Source organism: Vombatus ursinus, unplaced genomic scaffold, assembly GCF_900497805.2.
Source record: "Vombatus ursinus unplaced genomic scaffold, bare-nosed wombat genome assembly UNPS02011916.1, whole genome shotgun sequence".
NCBI lineage: Eukaryota > Metazoa > Chordata > Mammalia > Diprotodontia > Vombatidae > Vombatus > Vombatus ursinus.
The window spans coordinates 1150070-1177434 of record NW_020951694.1 but is presented as its reverse complement, the minus strand read 5'-3'; the positions used below and the strand labels follow the sequence as shown (position 1 = coordinate 1177434).

The 27365-nt window shown below is 41.4% G+C and overlaps 2 protein-coding genes across 2 annotated transcripts in view; both read right to left on the bottom strand.

The window, feature by feature from the left end:
• Window positions 1–24116, bottom strand: part of POLR2A (RNA polymerase II subunit A) — a 32141-nt gene extending 8025 nt beyond the window's left edge. The window contains exons 1-19 of the mRNA XM_027857043.1: window positions 23641–24116; window positions 8340–8472; window positions 8042–8178; window positions 7781–7954; window positions 7243–7524; window positions 6978–7139; window positions 6592–6812; window positions 6125–6257; window positions 5706–5830; window positions 5375–5585; window positions 4909–5118; window positions 4656–4824; window positions 4362–4456; window positions 3984–4187; window positions 3581–3803; window positions 2981–3164; window positions 1702–1873; window positions 1455–1560; window positions 1120–1325 (exon numbers count right to left, since the gene is read on the bottom strand). Coding sequence (XP_027712844.1) covers window positions 1120–1325; window positions 1455–1560; window positions 1702–1873; window positions 2981–3164; window positions 3581–3803; window positions 3984–4187; window positions 4362–4456; window positions 4656–4824; window positions 4909–5118; window positions 5375–5585; window positions 5706–5830; window positions 6125–6257; window positions 6592–6812; window positions 6978–7139; window positions 7243–7524; window positions 7781–7954; window positions 8042–8178; window positions 8340–8472; window positions 23641–23733 — 3240 coding nt within the window. The 5' untranslated portion in view covers window positions 23734–24116. The remainder of the gene's footprint in view (window positions 1–1119; window positions 1326–1454; window positions 1561–1701; window positions 1874–2980; window positions 3165–3580; window positions 3804–3983; window positions 4188–4361; window positions 4457–4655; window positions 4825–4908; window positions 5119–5374; window positions 5586–5705; window positions 5831–6124; window positions 6258–6591; window positions 6813–6977; window positions 7140–7242; window positions 7525–7780; window positions 7955–8041; window positions 8179–8339; window positions 8473–23640) is intronic.
• A 1515-nt stretch (window positions 24117–25631) lies between these two features.
• Window positions 25632–26851, bottom strand: SLC35G6 (solute carrier family 35 member G6). Its single transcript, XM_027857064.1, has 2 exons — window positions 26837–26851; window positions 25632–26669 (listed from the first exon to the last, which is right to left on the bottom strand). The coding sequence occupies exons 1-2, from the start codon at window positions 26849–26851 to the stop codon at window positions 25632–25634; spliced, it is 1053 nt and encodes a 350-aa protein (XP_027712865.1).
• Window positions 26852–27365: the final 514 nt, after the last annotated feature.

The window sequence follows — 27365 nt, the reverse complement described above, 5'->3', positions numbered from 1 at the left end:
CCCTCTAGGCCATACTTTCTCTCCCAATGCTCAGTTCCCTCTTGCTCTTTACACACTCCCGACACTGTGTGTTCACAGCCAGTGTGCTTATGTTCATTCTTTGTTACTTGCCCTGGCTTCCATCTTCTGCATTGGTTACTGAGTTTCCTTTGCATCCACAGAAGTCTCTTCAGACAAACTCTATTTTTCCTTCTTGTATCCCTTTGTTTTCAGAATTTTGTTCTTGAGCATATCCCAACCCTCCTGGACTGAATTCACCAGAAAATTTTAGTCTATGGGCTCCTATCCATCTTCTGGACTCTCGGGAATCTGCTTTCCTCAAATCAGAAGTACATCTCAAACCATTCCCAAATTTCCTTTCCTCTATCACAAATTCTAGAAGGGAGTGGTCATTTCCTCCACTTCCACTCCAGCAACCAGGCCCTCCCTGTTGATGAGAATCAGATCTAGAATAGCATTTCTCTTTGTTGGTTCTATCACCTTTTGAAAGGTGAAATCATCTGTAGCAGAATGGGAACAAAAGAGAAGTTCACTGACTGAGGAACTGGCTCAATAATTGTGATACATGAATCTAAAACACAATATTATTGAGATATGAAATGATATATATGGAATAGAAGTATACATTATATGAACTGATGGAAAATGAAATAAACAGAAAAACATCACATACACAACAAAAATAGTGTAAATGGAAAGAATTTTTTAAAAATTGAAATGTTCTATAATTTTAACACCCAAGCCTTAATCAGAAGTATTGTGAGAATACCTTCCTCCCTTCTTTGCAGAGCTGAGAAGACCACATATGTGGAATTCATTCCAGTATGCGTATGCTGCTGGACTTGGATGATGTGTTGGGTTAGTTTTGCTGAACTGCTTTTCTTTTCTTTTTTATTCTTGGAAGGTCAAAAGATATTATACTAAAGTACACACACACACACACACACACACACACACACACACATTCTCCCTCAAGTTGGGGGAGGGTAGAGGAATATACTGGGAAGAAATAAATACAAAGGTTCTCAATTTTTTTTTTAAACCCTCAAAATGTAGTTAAAGGACAGCTTTGTCCTAGGGATCCCAAAGAGTCACTATGGAAAGAGGTTCAGTACTCACAATAGCCTGGTTGAATTTGGACTCAATCTCCCCTAGTAACCAGTCGAAGGCTTCCCCACTTAGTCTGAACTCCTCTGCCATGCGTCTCGAGCACAGAGTGGAACGCAAGTGAATATTGAAGAGCAGTGTAGCATTTTCCTGTGCCTGACGGCTCAGAGGGTCTTCTCCATTGACAATCACCAATTTCTTACTCAACTCTTTTACACCTGAGGTAAGGAACAAGGGAGAAGATCAGAACTGGGATACCTGTCTTCCAGCCCCCAGCCCAATTTATTCACCTTTGCTCCAACACCCTATTTCTTTCCTGAGTCTAGGTGTCTGGACTCACCACTCACCATCAACAACCTTGATGGGGTGCAGGTCTGAGGGGAGGCGGGGGTTGATGTGGAAGATTTTCTGGGCATTCCAAATCATACGGAGTAAGTTACAGGGAAGAACCACCTATGGAGAAAAGGATAGTGGCAAGACTGCCAGTGAGCTGAGCTGAGATTAGTCACTAACCACCAAACTAGATTCCTTCATTCCACACTTCCCCATTTCAACCTTTGCCCTCACCAAGTGTGCCATGAAGCCACATCTTACCTTACTGTCTCCAGTAGGGAAGATGACTCTAAGCACCTCCCTGTCCTCACGCATTCGCTCAAATTCACGCTCCAGCTCATTCTGGATGTGGGCATTACTCAGTACATCCTTTACTAATTCCTCTTGCAGAGTACGACGCAGCGCTCGCTCATTAGTGTAATCAAAACGGAACCTGTGCAGCAGGACCAAAGACAGAGAGATTAATGCACCCGAGAGCTGGAGAAGTTACAGGACAGACCATCCTGAGAGACAGGAAAAGCATTATCAATGCCCTGTGTGTGGTCAATGAGCAAATTACTTTGCCTCTATGAATAAAGGTTCATTCGCTCAACATTTTCCTACTGCACAGTAACGGGATAACAAAATGAGGTTATCCATAAGTGAGTGAGCTGTAAAGTATAAGGCATGACGACTTAGGATGCCATAAGGAGCCATATCACGCCCAAAGAGGTTAAAGACAGAGAGAAAGGATAGAAAGGTACAAAAGTATTTAGAGTAGCACTTTTGTAAATGAAATAAACTCAGACTTCAGAACTCTGATCAATAAAGTAGCCAATCTGAACTTCATAAGACTGATGATGTAGCATGTTTCATACCTCAGCAAAAAAGTGATAGACTAGAGACATGAAATGAGCCATGTCTTCAGACATAACCCAATATCTTTGTCTTTTTCACTACTGTTTCTTACAAAGGAGCGTGGGGAATTGATGACTAGACCTGTATTTTGTTGGTAAGGGGATCGCCTAGGTGAGGAAATCCCCTCTACCAATGCAGAATGGAACCTTCTCTACAACTTAGTTTCTTAAAGAGATGCCATTGAAGTTATTAAGTGACTTGGCCCAGCCCCTATATGTTATAAAGAAGATTGAATCCAGGTCTTCCTGGCTTTGAGGTGTAGCTATACTACACCATGATGTCTCTAAGGATAGGAGTGATAGTGACACAAAAAAAGAAGAATGTCAGTGACATATGAAAAAAGTTCAAAAAAGTGAGAAATTATACATAAAAAGAGATAAACAAACAAAGCAGTTTTGTTAATATTGTTAAAATACCTTAAAAAACTGGGTGTTAATACAAGTTATTTCTATACAATCCTCTTTTCTCTTAGTCTTTGGATATTAAAATGTTCATATTTGTTTAAATTCAAAATAAAACAAAAATTTTAAAAGAAAATAAAGGTCCCCTACAAGAAAGAGCAAGTGTTATTTCATTCCATACCTAGTTTTCAATACTCAGAGACATTTGGACCCTACCACCGCTAAGACCTTTGCTTACTCACTTTTTCTCAAAGGCCTTATTGGAAGGCTTGAGAGTTGCCAGGTTCTGGAACTCAACGCTTTCACCAGCCAGTCCATCTTCACCATAGCGTAGCTGTACCACCTGGTTGATGGAGTTGCGCACTGTTGCATCATATTTTACCATTACAGACTCCATTGATTTGATCAGACGTCTCTGGATATAGCCTGGTGAAGACATGACTCTACATAAATTTGAGGCAGAACCACAAATCCCAGCCTATATGCTTGGGGACTCAACTGTCAACAGTCTCAGGATGTAGGAATGTCTCATTACATCTTTCCAGTAGGCTAAGACTAAATCTCTAGAAGGCAGATATATAATAAGTCCCCCAAATACTTCTGGCATAAAGCTGCCTACAAAACTCATCCTCAACCCTCCCCAAAGTAACAAAAAGGACATATTTTTTGCTTTATGTTGTTATATGAGATTCACAGTACAGCAACAGCTTCAAGCAACCTCTGAAAATCTCTTCATGCGCTGCTGGGAGCTAAAGTCCCTGGGTGAAAAAATTAAATTTCCTCATGAGGGAACTATAATTCTCGGTCCTCCCCAAGATTTCTGGATTAGATGAAGGCCTCACCAGTTTCAGCTGTCTTGACAGCAGTGTCAATAAGCCCTTCACGCCCACCCATGGCATGGAAGAAGAACTCGGTGGGTGTAAGACCAGCCAAGTAGGAGTTCTCCACAAAGCCTCGGCTCTCAGGACCATAATCATCTTTGATGAAGTGGGGAAGAGTCCGGTGTTTGAAGCCAAAGGGAATCCGTTTGCCTTCTACATTCTGCTGCCCCACTACTGCAATAACCTGAGGGTTGGGAAAAAAGAGTGAGGTTCTATCTGCTGTCCTTCTTTTAAGGATAAGGATGTTCTACTTCCATCTTTATCCCCAAGTTTCTCCCCTTTACTCCAACTGCATGTATTCATTCTCTCTCCTTTACATCAATATAGTCCCATTATCTATGAAGAAAAAAAACTGTTTCCTCACCTGGGAAATATTGATTTTAGAACCCTTTGCTCCTGACACAACCATGGACTTGAAATTGTTGTATTCAGACAGGGACTTCTGCGCAGAGGAACCAGTCTTGTCTCTTGCATCATTAAGGATTCGGTTAACCTGATTTTCAAATGTCTGCCGAAGAGTGTTTCCTGGTGTTGGTTCTAGTTCGTTGTTATGTGCCTTCTCAATCACCTAAGGAAATTTTTTTAGAAGGCGGGAGATGAGAGGGACATGGAATAAAGAGGTGCCCTGGCATAAAAATCCAGCCCCCACTTCACCATATAGCTTATCCTTCCTCATAATGTCTAACATCCCTGTCATTTCCACAGAGAAACTTCTTCCTTCAACCTCCCCCTCTTCTCTCACCTCTATTACATCTTGCTTGGCTTTCTTGATGGTGTTCTGAATATCCTGGTAGGTCTTGGCATCAGCGATGGAGTCCCCAATGCCAATGGTATGACCTAAGGTTTACGAGTAATATCAGAGACAGTTTCCCCACATAGGGCAGAGACAAGCTATATAGTTTGAGGAATCAGTATGGAGAACCCAGGAAGAAGGTGAGAAGAAAGAGGTGCGTAAAAGAGAACTAGCAGCAAGGAGTGGGAGAGACAGCATTAGATAAAAAAGCATCGCTTGAGGCCTCCTGCCCCACATCCTTACCTTCTATGAGAAGCCAGTTGTTGATGACTGTCTGAATGTTGGAGTAAAAGAGACGGGTAGTGTCATGGCCCATCTCTAGGTATGAGATGTGTACCAGTGATCCAGCAGATGTGCCCAGAGACTTTTTGCACAGAATACCCATGATCAGCTCCCCATTCTCCACTACCACCTAGGAACAGAGCAGCTACTTAACAATTTGGTCACCTATATTTTCAAGCCCACACCCTCTGTGAATCCTGGCATCTGGACCCACCTTGGTGTCCCCAGGAGAGATGTGCTTGTAAGGGCCACTGTCTTCATCGTCAGGGTGAGTGCTGTGGGTCCGGATACAGTTGATGTGCCCAGGTACTATAAGGGAGAAGATCTGTTTTCCTGTCCACAAAGGTCGGGGTTTCAGAATGGCTGGCTGGGGTACCTTCCCATCCCACGTTGAAAGGAACATCAGTAAGTTCATCACTTCACCCTGTGGGAGAAAAGGAAAATTCAAGCACTAGGCAAAGCCTTAATCCCCATGTCTAGACCCCACAAGCTTTGCCCCAAAGTCCTGGGTCTTTCAACTATACCAAAGACAAGCAACCTGATCAATGGCAGGAATCAGAATTAATCAGTGTCTACTGACAAAAAAACCAAGCAAGAGGAAGAAAAGGAGAAGGTAGTTTTGAGCCAAAGATCAATTCGAATCTTGTAACTCCAGGCTTTCTATTTCCATGTCAGCTCACCCTCTCTAGGAAGACATCTCTCTTGGTGAACTTTCGCACCGCTGTAAGTGTATCTTGCACAATGCCCATGACAGGTCGGTTGCTCTGAGGTGTAACAATCATTCGGGGCACCATGGCCAGTTCCTGGATCTCTGCTCTAGTCTCTAGAGACTGTGGTAAGTGCAGGTTCATCTCATCCCCATCAAAGTCTGCATTGTAGGGTGTTGTCACACTGAGGAAAACACATGGATTCAATAATTGGATTATGACCTAAGCAAAATACTCCAATCCTTACTCTTTTCACCAGTCCTAATTTCTCTAATTTATTCAAGTGTTTGATCTTTGAACTAACCTGAGATTCAGGCGGAATGTGGACCAAGGCAAGATTCGGACCCTATGACCCATCATAGACATCTTGTGTAGTGTTGGCTGCCGGTTGAAGATGACAATGTCCCCATCACACATATGACGCTCTACCTGAGGAAGAAGGTGGGAAATGTGTCAATAAAGCAGTACCGTTCTCATCTGCAATCCCTAGAGACTCATATTTTTCCCTCTGTCCTACTTCCTTCAGTTCTGTCTCCTTCACCCCTACCACTCACTATCCATAACTACTGTCTAATGCTACTATCTCCTTATATGCTCTAGGGTGATGGGACACAAAGCAATTTCTCAATAACCTTCTAACACTATGAACTATGGGAAACAGAGCCATATCCTATGAAGTACCCCAGTTAAAAGTTGAGGAAAACGACAGAGGCATCTAAGTACCTTGTAGCCAGTTTGGAGGTGGAGGTCACTAGGCTTGGGGTGGAAGCGCAGATCAATTCGGTCACCATTATCTCGGATGATATACTTGGCTCCTGGGTACTGGCTGTTTCCTCTCCGTACCAGCTCTTGAAGCCTAAGGACAGAAGAAGATGTGGCTTAGATATAAATGCCTTCTCTGTTCTCCCTTTCTACCAAATAAGGTTTCACTTTCCTAAGGTATCCCCACTGTCTGAAAGGGGAAAGACCACCACTAACTCCTCCCTAATTCCACATGCCTTCCCCTCTGTCTCTAGTCCCAGCTCCATCCTTGTTCTCTCCTCTAAAAAAAAAAACAAAAAAAACAAAAAAAACAAAACACACAGACTAATTAGTCACTTTGGACACTCTGACAAGTTTCCTCACATGTTCTTAAGCGTTTCTCTTAAAGTACCCATGATCCTAATCTTCCATGGCTCCTATGGTCACACCTGTCAATGTTGAAGGGGGTGACGATTTCTGCAAAGGTCATGTTGGCAGCAATAGAACGAGGCACGCCTACTTGGTCGATGGAAAGGTTAGGATCAGGTGTGATGACTGTGCGGGCTGAAAAGTCCACCCGCTTGCCCATCAGATTACCACGGACTCGCCCTTCTTTGCCCTTCAACCGCTGCTTCAGGGACTTGAGGGGCCTACCTGACTTCTGCATTGCCTGAGGGGAAGAGATCAAAATTGGGAGAATGAATCCAGCAATCCTCATTATCTAGGAGTCCTCACTCTTCCAACTTCTTCTTCTAATAGCTCTTACCAATTCTTACCAGCCAGTCATTTCTAATCTCCTTTTCTACAGCTTCCCAAGACAATATGCTTTACTCACCCTGGGCAGGCCAGGCAGCTCATTGTCCACCATGGTGGCCACATGGAACTGCAGCAACTTCACATCCTCAGCGATCACGTGAGCAGCTGCTCCGTTCTGCTCATTCCGCCGTAGCTGATTGTTGATCTTCACAATGTCAGCCAACTTGTGTGTCAGATCATCCTGGAGAGAAGAGGCTACAAACTTCAGGCTTAAGGGGTTTCAGGCATCAATGGGATCTCCCACATTTTTTCTCCCCACCCCTCCTTCCCTGCAACATTCTGACCTGGTTACGGGCAGAGCCCTGCATAACGACAGCAGGCCGCACAGAGAGAGGGGGAACAGGGAGGACAGTAACAATCATCCACTCGGGCCGAGCATAGCGTGGCTCCATGCCCAACACGAAACACTCCTCATCTGAGATGCGCTTGAAAATCTCATGTACACGCTCAGGACTTAGCAGGATTTTCTTTTCCTGTGAGTCCTCGTTGACATGTTTCCACTCTGCATACAGCTCCAATCCCGTGCGCCGAATTCGAGGCTGGTATCTCCCACATCCACCATGGCCCTGCAGGGGGAAGGAACAGTAAAATAGGTCAGAACCAAATAATACGACCTATCCCGGCATTTCCTCTGGGCCTATAATTATCCCATTTTGTTATTCACCTGCCTCACTACCTTTCCCCTTTCTTCCTGGATTTATCCTTCCCGTGTTCCTCATCCCCATCTTTCTCTTCCTCCACATGTAGCTAGCTAGATCCTGTCTCTTTTCTTTTCTCCCAAAGCCCTTTCTCCCCTCAGGGTCCCCAGAAAGCAGCTATTACCTTCTCTTTGGTAAGATCCTCATCACCTTCAGGCTGCTCTACTCCGAACTTGTTGTCCATTTCCTCACCTCCCTCGCAGATATTCTTGCCTTTGCAGAGGTCATAGACATGGGTGAGTCGTTTCTTTGGTTGTCCTTTTGACTTACCCAGTATATCTTTGATTTTTGGATTGTTCTGAGGGTGAAAGAGCAGGGTGGTTAAGGGAACTGCACTGCCATCACCCCTCTCCATCCCTGCCTGTGAGCCCACTCCTCTACTCACTGAGTCCACAAGCAACTTGGAACAGAAGAAGCAGACACAGCGCAGAACTTTCATTGTCTTCACCAAGAAACCCACATGGAACACAGGCTTAGCCAGCTCTATGTGCCCAAAGTGGCCAGGACATTCTGTCATGTTCCCTGTAGGACCACATAAACTCAGCCTTTCAATTCACTTCACTCTTTTCAGAGGCTCTCTGACCCCCAGCTTTTCATTTCCCCCCCAACAACCCATGCATGCACACAATCCACCAAGGCCCCCTTTCCTTTAAATACCCCGTTCCTGATTTCCCAGAACCTGCCTGCACATGTCTGACACCGTCCTGTCCGCTCAATCACTCCTTGCCTGGGATCCATCAGTCCCCCAAGCTTGGGGCGTCCCCCCTCTGTTGTCTCAGGGTACTTGATGCCACCTTCTGTCACAGACATCCGTTTCTGGGGGGAGGAAGAGAGAAAAATAGTAACTAATTAGGATGTCTGAGTTTCTGGAGTTCCTGAAGCAGAGGTGGGTGGATGTATCTGCACAAAATTCTATATTAGGTTCTTTAGAACAAATGGGACCTGAGAGGAATGAATAAAACATTTATTAAGCGCTTACTATATGCAAAACACATAAAAAGAATATAAACCAGTTAAAAAAAGAAAGAGGCCATAGTCCTTTGTCTTTAGGAGAGAAAGGGGGTATCTAGGAAGGTCTCAATGAACTACCATATTTCTTTCTTTCTTTCCTTCTTTCTTGGCATGAGGCAATCAGGGTTAAGTGACTTGCCCAGGGTCACACGGCTAGTAAGTGTCAAGTATCTGAGGTGGGATTTGAACTCAGGTCCTCCTGACTCCAGGTCTGGTGCTCTATCCACTGCACCACCTCGCTGCCCTTCAATGAACTACCATTGTCAGAGGCTCTTGGAGTTAACTGTTTACTTACATCAGAAGGCTAGAACATATCAATCCATTCATTTGGCCCAAACAATTACCACAGTTCAAGGAAAAGAAAACTCTTGAAGTCTGATGCTGTATAACTCAGATCCACAGGGCTTGGCTAAAGGTGATCCTATTCCCTTTGGCCTTGCCTACTCCAATAGTCACCCCTTGTCTCTCATGAAGCTATCATGTCTCTCTCTCTCTTCAATGGCTCCCTCCCATCTGCCTAAAATATGCTTAACTCACTCCAATACTAAATAAAAACCTTTCCTGACCTCTTCTACCCCAACCCCTTTTACTATCCCATCTCTTTCCTCCCATTCACAGAGGAGGGCATTCAAATACACAAAGTAAACATTTAATAAGAAGCAAGATGTAGTGGGAAAAGCTCAGGACTTAAATAGGAGAAAGACTCAGATGAAAATTCTGCCTCTTACAATTACTAGTTGTATGACCTTTACCTTACTCTAAGCCTCAGTTTCCTCATCTGTAAAACAAAGACACCTGTTGTAAACTTAGTTTAGAGGACTGTTGCAAGAATCAAATGAGATAATCAATCAACAAGCATCTTATTAAGCACATGTGAGAAGCTGCTCTAAGTGATGAGTATACAAAGACAATCTTGAAGCTCTTAGAGAAGCTTATGTACATTCCAGCAGGGAAGAATACATATATGTAGAGAATAAATATGAAATAAATACAAAGTAGGGAGTTATATAAACACTTTGGAAAACTTAAAGTGTTATTTTTACCCCCCAACTTCATGAAAAAGATTTTCTATGCATGATCCTCACTCGACTAAAACAGCTATCACAGGTCTTCAATGACCTAAATACAAATCTAATGAGTCCTGGACATTCTGGCCCTGTCTCTTGTTCTGAGTTTGTCTTCTGCAAACACGTTTTGGCAGTCCTTTTATACTGTCTTGGACAGGATGAAGGTTTCCTTTTTAAAATTCTATCACTTATGAAAGCATTTATGGACCTCTCACTACCCCTCCACTAAATAATTTCTTTTCTTTTTTTTTTTTGCTTTTTGGTGAGGCAATTAAGTTAAGTGACTTGCTCAGGGTCACACAGCTAGGACACTAAATAATTTTTAATGAAAAAAGTTAAGCCCTCATGAGAAATAATGCAAAGTGCAGCAAAACAGAATATATGTTTCTTTCTGCATTACAAGTCTATCACCTCTCTGACAGGAAGTGAGTAATGTGTTTCATCATCAGTCCTCTGAACTTTTGGTTTATCACTGCATTTATTAGAGTGCAAAGTCTTTCAAAGTTGTTTATTTTTATAATGTTGTCAATTGTTCTAGTTCTGTTCACTCTCTCTGCATCAGTTTACAGAAGTCTTCCCAGTTCGCTCTAAAACTGTTCCTTTCCTTATTTCTCATTGCAAAATAATACTCCATTATTTCACATACTACAATTTGTTTAGCCTTTCTCCAACTGGTGGGTGCCTCCTTAGTTTCCAGTTTCTGGTTACTATGGAGAGATCTGCTAAAAATATTTTTATACATATGGTTTTTTTCCTTTGCCTTTGATCTCTTTGGGGTATAAGTGATACAACTGACTCAAAGTTTAGTAGCTTTGAAAGCATAATTCCAAACTGAATTTACCACAATGTCTGTACTAGTTCACAGTCTCACCAACAATGCATTAATATGCTTTTTTTTTTTAACCAATAGCCCTTCCAGTATTTCTCATTTTTGCTCATCTGATGGGTGACAGTGGAACCTCAGAGTAGCTTTAATTTTAATTTCTTTAATTATTAGTGATATAGAGTATTTTTTCATCACTGTTGATAGCTTAGATTTATTTCTTCCTTTAAAAAATGCCTGTTTGGCAGTTCTCAGATGAAGAAATTAAAGCCATCTACAGTCATATGAAAAAATTCTCTAAATCACTATTGATCAGAAAAATGCAAATCAAAACAACTCTGAGGTAACACATCACACTTATCAGATTGGCCAACATGATAAAACAGGAAAATGATAAATGATAAATGCTGGAGAAGATGTGGGAAAACTGGAACACTAATGCATTGTTGGTGGAGTTGTGAACTGATCCAAGGACTATAAAACAGCAACAGTACTTCTAGGGCTGTACCCTAAAGAGATCATACAAATGGGAAAAGGACCCACATGTACAAAAATATTTATAGCAGCTCTTTCTGTGGTGGCAAAGAACTGGAAATTGAGGGGATGCCCATCAATTGGGGAACAAGTTGTGGTACATGAATGTAATGGAATACTATTGTGCTATAAGAAATGATGAGCAAGCAGACTTCAGAAAAACCTGGAAAGACTTGTATGGACTGATGCTGAGTGAAGTGAGCAGAACCAGGAGAACACTGTACACAGTAACAGCCACGTTGTACGATGACTAACTTTGATAGACTTAGCCCTTCTCAGCAATGCAAGGATCTAAGACATCTCCAAAAGTCTCACGATGGAAAATGCTATCCACATCCAAAGAAAGAACTATGGAGTTTGAATGCAGATCGAAGCATACTATTTGCTCTTTTTTTTCTTCTGTTTTGTTACCTCTTTCTTGTGGTTCCTTCTATTGGTTCTAATTCTTCCTTACAACATGACTAATGTGAAAATGTTTAATAAGAATATATATGTATAGCCTATATCAGATTGTACGCCATCTTGGGGAGGGAAGTGGGGAGGGAGGGGGAGAAAATTTTAAAACTCAAAAGCTTATGGAAATGATTGTTGATAAATCAAAATAAATTAATTAAAAAAAAAGAAAAATGTCTGTTCATATCTTTTGGTTACTTAGCTATTAAAGAATGGCTCTTAGTCTTTTAAATTTGAATCTGTTCTTTAAATGGGATATACACAAAAATGCATATACACTTTACCAGTCCATAACTGTGACCTCTTCCCTTTTCAAAATAAATAAATAAATAAAAATAATAATAAATGAAGCAGTTAACAAAGTATGTATACATTTTGGGGAAAACACCCACTTTTTTTTGGGCTAGAGGGCCAACTTAGGCATCTTGGATAAGAGACCATCATCACAGGCTGCCAAGATTTTTTCCCAGGTATCTGCTTCCCTTTTAATTTTAACTGCATTGAATTTGTGCAGAAACTTAAATTTTATATAACCAAAATTATCTGCTTTATCTTCTGTGAGGTTTGCTATCACTTATTGGTCATTAACTCTTCCTCTACCTATAGGTCTGAAAGGTAATTTCTTCTTTGCACCTCTCATTTGTTATCTTTTGTGTTCATTATTTATTCATCTGAAGTTTATCTTGGTATATAGTCTATAGCTAATTTCTGCCAAATTTTTTCCAGTTTTCCTAGCAGTTTTTGTCAAACACTAAGTCTTTACCCCAGTAACTGGGGTCTTTGGGCTTATCAAACATAATACTACTGTGTTCATGTTTCCATATGTTAGATAATTAATATGTTCTACTGATCTATTTCTTTATTTCTTAACCAGTACACCAAATCATTTTGATGACTACTGCTTTGTAGTACTGATAGGTACCCCCTTCCTTCCTAATTTTTTCATTATTACACTTCAGATTCTTTACTTTTTGCTCCTCCACATAAGTTTCATTATTTCTTTTAGCTCTATAAAACAATCCTCGGTAGTTTGATATGGCAGTTAATAAGCAAATGAGTTTAGGCAGTAGTGTCATTTTTATTACATTAGCTTGACCTACTCTTAAGCAATTAATCTCTTTTCAATTATCTGAATCCATCATTACTTCTGAATAATTTTACAGTTGGATTCACATAGTTAGATCTTGGGTATGTCTTGGTAGATACGCTTCCAATTATAGTTATTTTTCCATCTTTTATTGCCGAGTTTTTGCTGGTAATATGCAGGCATACTAATGATTTACGTGGATTTTGTATCCTACAACTCTATTGAATTTATTTAGTTGTCTCTTTAGAGTATTCTAAGCCAAATGTCATATCATCTGCAAAGTGATCATTTTGCTTCCTCTTTGCTTAAGTTTCTTCCCTTGAGATTTTCCTTATTGTTATATTTAACACTGTTTATTAGATAATTGACATACTTCCTTTACTCATGGTCTTAAAAGGCCTGTAACTTTTCCCCATTATATATAATGTTTGCCCTTGGTTTTAGATATTATTTACTATTAAAAAAGTTTGATCTATTCCTATGATTCTAGTGTTTTTAAACAAAAATAGGTATTGGAGTTTGCTAAATGTTTTTTTAGTGTACACTTACATAACCATGCAGTCTTTGTTATTTGTTATTAAAATTATTTGTTTTCCTTATGTTGAACCAACTCTGAATTCCTGGTATATATCCAACCTGATCATATTGTATAACCTAATATAGTTGTTTTAGCCTATTTTGCTAATATTTATCTAAAATTTTTGTACTAATGCTCATTAGGATTGTTAGTCTGTTTTGTCTCTCTCATTGGTTTGGGTATGAAGACTATCTTCATAATAGAGAAAGACTAGAAAATTCTTCTTAGAATGTCTGATAGAATACATTTATAAATCCATGTAATCTTGGAGTTTTTTTTTTCCTTTGGGACTTGACTTGTTGCTTGTTCAATTCCTTTTTCTTTCTTTAAACAAGTCTTTATTTTGTTAATCTGATTATTTTTTTTTTATTTTTGTAAGCAGGCATTCATTTTCCCTAAGTTATCAGTTTTGTTAGCATGTAATTGAGCAAAATAGTTTGTGACAATTTCATTTCCTCTTCAATTGTTGTGAATTGTCCTTTTTCAGTCATGTTACAATTTGTTTTTCGGTCCTCTTTCAAACAATCAGATTAACTTAATCTACTTTATTAGGTTCCATTCCCCATTCCTAAAAGCTCCTTTAAAAAAATCAATTCAGTGGGTTTTTTTGGCTATCAATTTTATTACTTCTTTAACATGCAGAATTTCTACTTTGTTGCTTAGTGGGGGTGGGGGGTTGATGTGTTGTTCAGGTTTTTTAAGTTGTGTGTACAAATCACTGATTTATTCTCCCTCTTTTCTGAATGAAACATTTAAATATAAGATTTGCCCTAAGAATTGTTTTAGCTACATCCCTTGGTATGATGTCTGTCATTTTCTTCATGAAATATTCTTGTTTCTATCAATTGGTTTTTTGACCCACCAATTCCTTAGAATGTTGTTTAACTTTCAATTACTTTTAAATTCTTCCTTGAAGGACCTTTTATTGAATTATGGTAAATAAATTACTTATTTAAGATTTTTACTTTTCTATATTTTTGGTGATGTCCCAAAACATCATCAATTTTTAAAAGGCACAATATACAGCTGACAAACAAGTAGTAAATTCCTTTCAATTCCCCTTCATAATCACCAGAGACGTATTATTTCTAATCTTTCTAGTGTTCTAGTCAAGTATTTAACTTATTTATCTTGTTGTTAGATTTGTCTAGGTCTAAAAAGGGATACAGTTAGAAATACAGAAGAAATAGTAAAACTATAGTAGAAGGGAACCTATTTGTTCTTCCAATTCCATTAACTTTTCTTTTACATACTTAGGTGCTATGTTATTAAGTATTGATACAGATTCATTATCTACGGTGCTTTTAAGCAAAAAGTAATTTCCCTGCAGAGCTCTTTTTACCAAACCTTATCAGAAATCATGATTACTACCTGATATTTTTAGTTCACCTGAAGCATGAAATGATTTTGCTTCAGTCCTTCATTTTAACTATGTGCAAATCTTTTTAAGTATGTTTCTTGTAAACACATTATCAAGATAAATTCCATCCATTCACATAAATGGTTATGATTGTTAGTTGTCTGTTTCCTCCATTCTGTACTCTTGTGCTTTTTTCTTTCTTTGCTCCCACCTTTTCTTCACAAATAAGGGTGCAACACAGAGTTTGCCTGATATGTGTGATCTTATATGTCAATTGGCTTGTTTTCTACTCTGGTGAAGTGCTTCTCTTTCTTTTGGCTTGACCCTAGACCTATTTTTTTTCCTTTCTTTCCTTGATACTTTCCATCCTTTGACATTTCTCTATGACACTAGAGTTTGTTTTGCTTACAACTATTTCCTCACAAATCTGTCCTCTCTCATCCTATACCCCTCGCCTGTTCCCTATTTCCTTTTTAAGTTTAATGTATTTCCATACCAACATATGTGTGTGGCGGGGGAGTTAGGGGGAAGATATAACTGTGTTCAATACTCTTCATCTCATGCACCTCTATTACATCATAATATTTTCCCTTTCTTCCAGGTAATAATCTCTTGTCCCTCTCATTTCTAGCCTCTCCTGAGACCATCAAAACAGAACAAAGATCCTCTGTTACATTCTTTTTCCATGACTTTATATATTCTGATTTTGAGTACATTTGTTTCTTAACCCCCAATGGTATGTAAACAATTCATTCCTGTACAGTCCCTTCCAATTAAAAAAAGTGTACCTTTCTAGGTTTCTCTTGGCTATGTGTATCTATTCAGTTCTAACCTGTTCATCAGGAATGTTTGGAAATCTTCTATTTCTTTAAAGGTGTCAATTATCTCTCCTTGGTCTGGATTCCAGGTCAGTTTAAAGAAAAAAACCATACATTTCTTACATTTTCTTCAATAGTTTGTTTTATTATTTGTTGGTGTTACTGAGTCGTTTTGGTCCACTCTAATTTTTAATGCATTCACGTCCTAAGTGAGTTTTCCCACCACCTGTTCTAAGATGTCAACTTTCCTAGGTATTCCAATGTCTCCCTTTTGTTTCATTTCTTCTGGGTATTCTTATAATCCTCATGGCCAGGTGTTTTTTTTTTTCCCCTCTGAGGCTCTACTGGGAATTGTGGAGTTGTTCCTCCTCAAGGTTTACCCCCTGGGCATTTCTCAGTTCAAAGTATTTCCTAAAAGCAGCAACATATTTTACTTGGTGCACTAATCTCAAATAGTCTCAGTGTGGAGGTTGAAAGGATCTGCTTCTGCCCCACTGAATGGCACGGACAAGCCCTGGCTGTTCCTGAATGTGGTGGCCAACTGTCTGGCCTTGTCTCCTGCTGTGTAGGCCTAGGCTCCCTGGATGCCACTTCTCTACTGTGGAGAGGTTTCCTGGCAGCACTGCCACTAATGTAATTTTCCCCTGCTGCGGTGAGAACTCCCAGGCTATCCCCACACCTGTCTTCACAGACACCCTTCACCTGTTACTGTGAGATTTATGGCTGCCTACTCCCTGATCAAATACAGACCATTTCCCTCTTTCTTTTGCTGAGAACTGACTCTTGCCAGGAGGCTCTGGGCCACATCCTCAGTGCAGTCCATCCCTTGTTGCTAGGCTTCTGGGGCCATCTCCTTGCTATTGCCAGACTCTTACCAAGAGACTAAGGGCTGCTCCTAGACTGCTTAGGACTTCCCTCTTGCCCCAGGTCTCCAAGGGCCCCCTGCATTAGACTGTCTGGGGCTATTCTCCCTGGTTTCTGGGCCTGCCCCAACCTCTTCTATGCTGGGTTCTTGCCTCACAGCTCACTGTTACCCCAGGTTGATCTCTGCCATCCTTCCATGCATCTGTGTGCTAGGTGGAGGAATCTACAGGTAATCCTAATTCTTTTTTAAATTGATGCATTTTAAAAAGCTTTACTGGGATAGGTGTGTGTGTATCGTGGTCTTGGCTTATTTGATACCTTCCCACAATACCCCCTCCTCTGTGGCTTATCATTGTTCCTTCTGGTACATTTTTAATTTTACTGGGTTGTTTACAGGAGATCAGGGCGCTCCTCTATATCCTAACACCCTGCCACCCTCCCACAATTCCTAAATGTATAGGGATTTTTTTCCCCAATTACATTTTATTATTTTTTTGACTTAGTAGTATTTCCTTTATTTTTTCCAATTACACGTAAAGATAGTTTTCAGCATTCACTTTTACAAGATTTTGAGTTCCAAATTTTTTTCTCCCTCAATCCCTCCCCTGCCCTTTTCCCAAGATAGCAAGCAATCTGATATAGGCTATTCATGTACAATCATATTAAACCTAAATGTATAGTTTTTAATTATAAAATGTAATACACTCAACTGCAAATAAACTGAATAAAGAAACGAATCTCAAATAGAACCACATTATCCAAATTATTTACATTTTGATTAGAAAACAAGTATAATTTTGACAAAATAAGTATTCTCTGTGTACTTAGAAAGTTTTATTGCCATTATTTGTTTTACATAATCATAGTCAATAATATTGTTTGATAATTCTGCTATCACTGCTACAAAAAAATCACTTTCTATAACTCTTTTCCATACTTTTTAATATTCTTCATACTGGTTACTTTTTTTTAACAGCACAATGGTATCCCATTATCTTGATCTGCTGTAGTTCATTTAGCCATTCCACAATCACTGAATTTGTATGCTGTTTACAGCTTTTCTTCACTACAAATGAAGCAGCTGTAAATAAAAATACTCATTTGTATGGTATCCCCCCAGCCCCCAAACATTCTTTTGGTCATCTTGAATTGCCCTTGTGAGGAACATTTGCAGAAAAACCATAGTGAAAATAACTGAAGATGACTACACACTAGAAATAAGGAGGTGGCGAAATTCTTTGAATAACTCACTTAGAACCTCTAAATTAAGTCAATATATACTCTAATACTCAGTAACTTCCATTCAAAGGTAGGACCACCAAAAATATGTGGAAAAACATAGTTAAATAATAAGAAATGAAAGAGGTCAAAGGTTTCTAGACTACACAGAAGGAAGCTTTACACCTATATATCATGAATGATATCTTTGAGAAAATAATTGGAAGGTAGTAGATATGGCTGAGCACCAAATAACATCACAAAAAATGAAACCAACTGTATCTTGACGGATGATTATTTACTGATATGGGAGTCATTTCCAAATTAACCATCTTTGTATAGTTGGACCACTAATTTATTTATTTTTTTATTAATTAATTTATTTTGATTTATCAACAATTATTTCCATAAGCTTTTGAGTTTTAAATTTTTCTCCCTTTCCCTCCCCACCTCCCTTAAAGTTAGTCATCACACAACGTGGCTGTTACTGTGTACAACATTCTCCTGGTTCTGCTCATTTCACGAGACCACCAATTTATTAAAGATTAAAATCAATTCTAAAGTTCAAGAATAAAAACGACAAGATACGGGTGAAGTTGAGACAACTCTAATCTGACGTATTTTGCTGCTGACTAAGAAAAAAAGGAAATAAGAAAACAGATGTTGCTAAGTTTAATCAATGTAAATCAATTTGCACAAAAGAGCCTAGAAACTGCCTCAGACGTCAAACATTTGATTTCCTTGCCAGGCAGAGACTTAAGAGTAACACTGGTTTAGAATAAAAATTCATTTGTAAGATTCCATAGAGGAAGGTTATAAGCAATATTACTTCACCAAACTACAAGAATCAGTGGAGGGAAAAAAGTTTACAGAAAGTTTGGAGAGAACTAAGTCAGCACAAACATCCTGCGGGCAATGAAGAATGAAAACTGGAAAGAGAACAGATTTTTTAAAACGGGAAAGATATATAAAGACTTTTATAATAAACTTTTTTCTCATCAAAGGACTTGGGTCCAAGACTTACTGCAATCACCACATTTGGATTTTTAACTTCACAGCACTTTTGCATGAGGAAGTAGAAAGGCACTGACAAAAACAAAGTCTGAGTGCGCCCAGAACAGGAACTGGGCTGGAGGCTGATGCTCAAGCAAAAAGCAGATTCCAAAAGGCTTAGAAAATGATCTGAGATCTTGTCACCAAAAAGTGACAGTTTAATTACCTTTGACCTATATACTCAAGAGTCCAAATGGAAAAGGAAGTCTCTATAAATTGTGAGGTCATACAGATGTTCCTGTTTGCAGATGACATTGTGCAGAACATTGAAGAATTTCCTAAATGAGATACACAACTCAAAAAGTTCAGTCCACCTATTCATACAGGAAAAAACAAATAATAAGAGGGGCAGCAAGGTGGCCCAGTGGGTACAGTACCAGCCCTGGAGTCAGGAGGACCTGAGTTCAAATATGACCTCAGACACCTAACACTTACTAGCTGTGTGATTCTGGGCAAGTCACTTAACCCCCATTGCCTCACAAAAAAACACAAAGAAATAAAGCTCAGAACTTCCCCAACAGCCTCATTAAAAAAGCAAAACAAAAACAAAAACAAATGATAAGAGTTGATGGTCAGTACACACAGTATGATATCAGTTTAATGAGTTGGGCTAGAAATTAACAGGGGAGAGGACTGAAATTAACCTTTGGGAAAAATGCAGTCCTTTAATAACCCCAAACATCTCCCTGAAACTAATGTCCACCTTTTAAAAAACAAGATGGTGATACTGTATGACTGGGACTGGCTTCAAATAATTAGAAGTTGGGCAGCCCTTCGAAAGGGAACGGAGATGAGTAGACTACAAGGTACCACTGAGAATTTAGCAACAGAAGTGGAATAAAGATCATTATGGAGATGTAAGAAGCAAAAGTAGACCAATCCATTTGGACCCAGGAATAATCAACGGAAAGCAGAATGTACACTTTTTGGCATCTATGCAACCAATGTCAAGAGATCTAGAAGGTCACTGGCATGTTGAGCAGACCCCAGGTAAACATAAACAAGAGTCAAACAGAATAGGATGGCATAGATAGGTTCTAATTTGAGACACTGAGTATACTCACGTAGATAAAATAAGCAGGTAAGTAAAATCCTTAGGTTGTCTACTTTTGATAACATTAGATTATATTATGCTTGATTTCCTTGCCTCCATGTTCCCTAGAACTGAAATGTCATCCTTATTTTCCTTCCTCCCTGACTAAAATACTACCAGTTTAAAAACCATATATAAAATTCAATTCACATCCTCCATGAAGTCCTCCCTGATCCCCTCAACCCTGAACTAAACTTTCCCACCATAACTGGTACTCTGTTCAAACCTCTCACAAGCACTTTATTATTTTGTATTCTAGGAATTCCTATCATATTCCCTCACAAGAATATAAGCTCCAAATCTGTGATTTCATTAGTGTGAGGAACTCCTAGTATGCAAACTCTCTCTACCTATTTAGATCAGCAGCTCCTTTACAACTAGATAGTTTGCATGGGACCCAGAGAAATGATTAAGTGACCCGCCCAAAGTCATAAAGCCTGTTGTTAGAAGCAGAACTTGGATCCAGGTTTTCCTATGCCACTGTGATTCTCAGACCTTGCCTTATCTAAACTTTAAATCTCCACCCCATATGCTTCATCTGCTCCACCCACAGCTCTTATAGAGTAGGTACTTAATTTACTAAATTAATAAACAAAACCCAGTATATACATATGTACATATTGTGTGTCTCCCCAACTTCCTGTTTTTTGTCTTTGCATCCCCAGAACCATAGAAGGAACTAGTAATTAATGATTATTAATCCTTTGTTCCTAGAGGCTAGATAACATAAAGGACAAGGGTTGATGACAAATGGTAACAACCCACAAATACTTGGTCCTGGTGGGCTAATACGACCTAGGTGTCATACCCCCCAACTCCCCAGCTTTAGTTCAAGTGTCCCTTTTTCTAAGGCTGGAAAGTGCAAAGAATGACATCTTCTGGAAACGTGTTTGGTGCTATGGAGCTTTTGGGGGTCTCTGGTCAGTGAGTGGCTCTAGACTTTCCCCCACCTATGACGACATGGCCTCCCTCCACCCTCCAAAATCCCAAACACAGATTACTAAGTTGTTGAAGTAAACTTCAGTTGCAGGTAAAACATATGAAACTGGAGGGAAATAAGAGGACATATAGGGATGAGATGAAAAACACTTATTAGGGTCTATACATAGAATTAGAAAGGAGCTGGTGTTTCAAGACAGGATTTCCTCAAGAATAGGGAGGAGAGTGAAAGGGAAAAAGTGAGAAAGAGAAGGGAGTATGAAAAGTAGTCAGAATTCAAGCTCAAATGGATCTGTGATCTCATCAACATGGATGTAGTCTCCAATTATGAAGATGGCTCATCCTATACAACACTTAAGAGTCTTTCCATAAATTTGAGCTTATGACGTTGTGAGGGTACCAGTGGAGTACCGACATCCTTCTCACCTGGGCCACATGTTCAGCCTGGATTGAGAGCTGAGAAAGAATATCGGAGAGCACCTAAACCAGTCCTCTCATTTTAACAACTGAAGAGAACAGTTAAATGACTAGCTAAGGTTGAATAGGGAAGTAAGTTGCAGAACTCAGATGCTGACTCTAAATCGATAGCTTAGTACACCGCCCTTAGCAACAACACAAACAACTTGAGGCCTGAGAGACGTTTCCAAGGCTTGGTCCCAGGGCCTATGGGTGACCTCATCAGTTCTTATGGGTTTAAAATCCATATTCTCCATCTGTATCTTCCCTCAGTTTCAACCACATGTTACCAATTGCTGACTGAACATTTCAAACTGGATGTACCACTATATCCATAATGGAGCTTATTATCTCTCTCCCCAAACCCTCCCCTCCTCCAAATCTTCCTATTTGTCAGAAGTACCAACAATTTCTCCAGTCTGTGTCATCCTTAATTCCTTACTCTTACACATTCCAAAAACCTGATCAGTTGCCAATCTTGTTCCTTCCTCCACAAAATGCCCCTCATCTGACCTCTCTATGTATACATCCACCCCCTCAGTTCAAAGCCTCATCACCTAGATCACTGCAATAGTAATGTTCTCCCTATCAAGACTCTCACCATTCCAGGTCATCCTCTGTTTGACTGCCAAAGTGCCTTTCCTTATTGGCAGATCTGACCATGCCACTCCCTCACACTTGATAGGCTCCAGTGGTTCTCCATTTACCTCAGGGATCAAATGTGAACTTCTCTGTTTAGCTTTTCAAAAACCTTCAAATTTGGCCCCTATTTTTCCAGCTTCCTGGTTACTTCTCTCTTCTCACACTCTTCAATTCAACAACCTGGTATTCTCTCTGTTTTTCTTGCATGGGTCACCATCTCTCCCCTTCATGCTATGCACTATCCCCCATACCTGGCATGTAATCTGTCCTCTAATTCACTTCAGAAAATCCGCTGTCTTCAACACAGAGTTCCAGCATGAAGCCTTTCCTGATCCCTTAATGCCTTCCCTTCCCTACTTTTTTAAAATCATCTTTATATTTATTTGGCATCTACTTATACATGTACTTGTCTTCTTGAGAACATAAGCTCCTTGAGGGCAGGGATTTATTCTTTGTAACTGCTTCTTTAATAGCACAGAGTTAGTGTTAAGTAAATGCTTGAGTGAAGGGAACAAGGATCACATAGTTCTCCTTTGTCTTCTGACTCCTAGTGGGTTCTTATAAGTTATATAGCCAATTTTTTCAAGTAAAAACTAGAAATAACAGATATTACATAGTTTTATGGTTTACAAAATGCTTTGGGTTCATTATTATCTCATTCTTGCAACAATCCTTAAGTAAATAAGTAGAGAACTCTTCGTGTAGAATCTCTCTAACCATAAGAGCAACTCCATTGCAACTTAAATCTTATTTGCCTGAGATACTGAGGTTAAATAAATGACTTGTCCATGATCATACAGTTAGTGTAAGAAGCAAGGCTTGTGAGGTCTTCCTGAGTTACATTCTAGGATTGTCCCTGAACTATCTCTTGTATTTGCATACCCAGAGCCCAGCACATAGTTGGGGTTTAAGGAATGTTTAATGATTGACTGTTTCCTGACTCCAAAGCCAGCCGTCTAAGCTTGCTTGTCTCGAGATAAACATTATTGGTATTATTATTCCCATTTTGGGGAAATTATCCAAGACCTGGAAGTCTGAGCATTCTGGATTCTTGGGAAAAAATGACTTTATTACTACTTGAAGGAGATATAGAACTAAACTCAAAGGGGATATAGAACTATATCAAAGGGGATATAAACTAAACTTAAAAGTCCTTCTGTCCACACCCCACCTCAAATCAATACCAAATCTCTCAGCAATCCCCCTGCTCACTTTTTTGGCAGCCCTCCACAATGCCTTGCCAAACTTCATTCATCCTTCTCTTCAGTATCAACCTGCATACTGCTGTCAATGTATTTTAATAATTCCCTGCCACCTATCCAATCCTTACATAAACCCAGAATACCTCCCTTTTAAACTCTCAACTATCTCAAAAACAAGAAAAATTCTCCACTACCTGAGGGCCTCCATCCCTGACTCTTAAATAGGGCTAATATAAATCATTTTTACATCCTTTAAATAAGCTTTATAATATCAAGACACACTCGTCTATTCTTACGCTGCCTCTTTGCCCTATTTGAGACTCTGATCCAAGTACAAAGTCCGCCCCTAACAACAGCTACCACTTTTTGATATCCATATGAATTCGAATCTCCATTATTTTCCCAATCCCCAATTTTACAATCTACATCACACGACCCCCCTTTCCCAAAATCTAATCAGTAATACTAGCAGATGTAACATGAGATGCACTGCAACCCAGATCCTTAGTTCCGAAGATATGTATCCCATTCCAACACTGAACTTTGCAAGTGCATCCCATCCCACCAACTTTACAAGGGTTAGGCTGCCCTTCAGCTTGGTCAATGTTCATTAAATCTTTAATGAATGTCTCCAGGGCTGACCTAGCACTACTTTCACGGCAACTCTCGTACTTTACAATCAACTTATGAGGATTCCGATAAAGGGCAATACAATACAACATAACATGTTTCAACAGATGCCCCGCCACAACCCAAGGCTAGGTCCCGAGGATTGGGTGTTGCTTACCAGTTCATCTGGACTGAGGACTCCGAATTGCACGCGCTTGATAGTTCGTAGTGGGCATGCGCTATCCCCAGAGGGAGGTCCCCCACCGTGCATGGCTGAGGCAGGCCCGCCGCGCAGGCGCAAACCTCCCTACAAAAACCCGGTGCTGCCTCTGCCTCGGCGCCCAGTCCCCGCCGGGGCGGCCACCGGGTAAGACCTCCCGGGGTCGAGAGGAAATGCCAGCAGGCGAGAGAAGGCGGACGAAAAAGACCTGGGGAAGTACTTAAAAAGAAGCAAAAAGAACCTTCTCTCTTCCCGTTTCCAGGGCTTTTACCTCCCCCCCAAAAAAAATGCTTTTAAGGGGCCAAAGGAAATCCTTGGGACAGAAAAAGGAAATATTAATAAATAAATAAGTAACCGGGCTCCTTAACGGCCGAAGCGACAGCAGTTTGTCTCTTCGCCTTCCGGGAAGCCCTTCCTCGCCAACCGCCCCAGCCGCGCTCTCGGCGCTTCTGAAGAGAGCGCCCCAGACCACCATCCTTTATAGACTCGCCCCCCCATTTCCCCCGCCCCTTCCCTTCCCGCCCTCCTTTGCGCCAGGAGGCCGTAAGCGCGGATACGTAGGGGGCGCGTGCTTTGGACGTTAAGCCTCTCTTCCGGGCCACTCGTCTTCTTCTGGATAATAGTAAAGTGAAGGGGGGGAGGAGAACCAATTGTAGTCTCATTGTGGTTATCTCCACCCCCGTCCTCGCTTCTTCCTCCTCTGAAATTTAAGCTCTAGAGATTTTAAGTAGAAAGGGCCAATGGATACCGCTTTTTTTCCTCCTCTGGAGCAGTTTAATCTTCATTGAATGGCACTTACTCCCTCTCACCGTCAGGACCGAAATTGGTCTATTCCGTGAGTGCTAAAGTAGGAGTGGCCCGGCCCAAACTCCGCCCAGATAAAAAATGGCCTGGGAGGTGGTGTCTCCTCCCTTCCCCCCGCCCACCTCGCGCTTATGAATATTTAATAACTTCGTAGATGTTTTGCCCCAGCGAGATGGACGGGTTAGTTCTGCAAGTCCGGAAGTTGGCGGCTTTGGCGTAGGGGCCTCGGAGGACGAGCGAGCTGTCGCTCCTTCGGTTTCGCCCGGAGACGCGCGCGCAGTGTCTGGATCTCCCAGCCCCTTACGACACCAGGAAAGGCCCGCGGCTCGGGGGCCTGTTCCGCAGCAAGGAGTCCAGGCCTAGTCTACCAAACGGCCTTTCCAATAGCAGAAGATCAGTAAAAGAACCCTGAGGGTTTGTTAGTAGGTTCTGGAGATATCCCCAAGTAAAGAGATGGAGATTCCCCAGAGGGGCTCCCTTCTGTCACTAAGAAATTTTATTTTTTAGGAGACAGCGAAGGACCTGCGACCTACAAACACTCAGGATCACTTGGAGAGGGATTTGCTGATCCCTCCCCCCCCCCCAGTCCCAAAGCAGAGATGACACCAAGGGCTTCTTCCTTGTTTGAGGTCAATATCGTGCCTGTCCCATGTACCAGTTTGCCAGTCAATCTTTACCAACCCCTATCCCACCATGTCCTAAAACATTCTCCCTTTGATTGGGTGCCTACCTTCTCCAGCCTCATTGAAGATCGCCTGCCTTGTTCCATACAGAAAGTGTGGTCCCTTGTCCCACCTGGAAACCCGAACTTCTGTTTTCCATTTCTCTTGCACTTTAAGCTTTGCCCACTTGCCTTGTAAGACTCGTCCCCTTTGTCCCCCAATCCTACTGTTCCAGGTCTACTTTGCCTCTTACGTTACTTTAAGCCTCTCTTCCTCAGGTCCTCCAGAACCATTCTTTGTTTTTCAGTAATGTCCATCAAGTTCCCAACATTGTCTTGTTCTGTGTCTCCCGATTACACCAGTAACACCTCTTATATTATATACACCTGAGTTCCTCCCTCCACTAACTTCTGAGTCCTAAGTCTCCCAAGCCCCAACTTCCTACCCCCCAACACACACATATTTACATACACACACTCTGCCTCATTCCTTAAGATCCTCTCTTTCCCGATCACAACTGATATTTTGAGCAGTGATGATGGCAATGCTACCCAATACAACTCCTGCCCCCATGATGTCAAATGGTGTCACAGTCTCACAGAGTACATAGTATTGAAGCATTAGTGCCACCACCACCTCAGAATGTAGCACAGCACACACCAGTGCTGGATGGACCATAGTGACAGCATAGCTGGCACATACAAATGAAACCAGGGCCAGAACCCCAACAGCCCAGATACAGCTCCAACTCAGTGGGTCGTGGGGTATCACAGGTGTCTGCAACAGAAAGAGCCCTGGCAAGGCCCCCATCACCCCTACAACTCCAAAGAGGAATGCCACAGTCAGTAGGCTGGAAGGGAAGTCCAGGGATCTGTAAACCAACAGCCCCAGGGCAAGGGCCAGGCCACCCAAGACAGCCAATATGTAGCCAAGAGCTGTGTAGACCCCTTCGGATCCCTCCTGTAGAGTGCCCAACCCTGGGCTCACAATGATAAGTAAGCCCAGGGTGCAACCAACCAGGCCACACCAGTCATAGCTACTGAGTCGTTGGCTCTCCAAACACAGAGCAAGGAGTGTAGAACAGACAGTGGAGGAACCTTTGCGGACAGTGGCTGCATTGCCAGCCGGCACAACCAGGACAGCACTGTAGGCACAAGCAATGCTGAGAACGTTGAGGAGGGCATGGAGCCAGGCTCTTTGTCGGTTACCTGTAGGCCCCAGCAGTGGAGAGCCTCGTAGTTTGAGGAGCAAGGCGATGGGAAGGTGGAAAAGGCATCGGCAAAGGAGAAGCTCAAGGGAGGGTAGATGAGATGCTTGATAGGCCATTCGAGAGAAGGGCCCCACAAAGCCTGCAGGAAGGCCTCCACCCAGCAGTGCCACAAGCAGCCCCTTGGTGGCATCTGTGGGGCGGCATCGTTGGTGCCAGGGTAGACTCTCCTCCCTTGCCTCCCCTGATGGAGAGGGGGATGATGATGGCTGGGTGAAGTCATCCAGGGTCAAAGAGGAGTGGGACATGGCAACCTGTGGGAGAGGGGAAATGGAGGGGGGACAGGAGAGAGTAGGAAGGATAGAGGGAGAGAGGTGATAGGTGGGTCCCTTGGGGTACATGGAAATGTTAGGGTGGAGACCTTTTTGGACATGGAGAAGCCAAGGAGGGCAATAGGTGGTCCTAATGGACAAGTTCTTACCTCCCCCCTCCCCATTCTCCAAGGTCTTCTGTGGCAATAACCCTGTTACTAATGTATTATGGAAGGGCTAGGGATTTGAAGGGTGGGGAAAGGGGAGTTTGATACCTTGGGAGACTCAAGAGTAGGAAGAACCTAGAGGTTGGAGGATGCTGTGACACTTTATTACTCTGATTAACTATGATCATGGATGAGGAAGGTGAAAAGGGCAGTCAAAAAGTGTTAGTGCATTTTGCTTCCTTAGATAAGTGGGGTATTCGATATCATGCTTTCTTGGTTATAGGAGGGTCCTGGATGTCACATGTGTATGTGATGTCGTGTGTGTGTTCCAGGGACATTTTGTGTCTGTGTGTACAATCTGATTCATGGAGATGTGTAATATATCAGAGTCCTGGGTGGTAGAGGAGCTTAGGACTGGGGGAAGAGGGGAAGCAGCACCAAAGGTGGAGATTGGGTGTTAGCATGCACCCTACTGGGCCCTCAGACTCACCATGGTTCTCTAGACACCATAGTTTGCTCTCTGCCTTCTGAT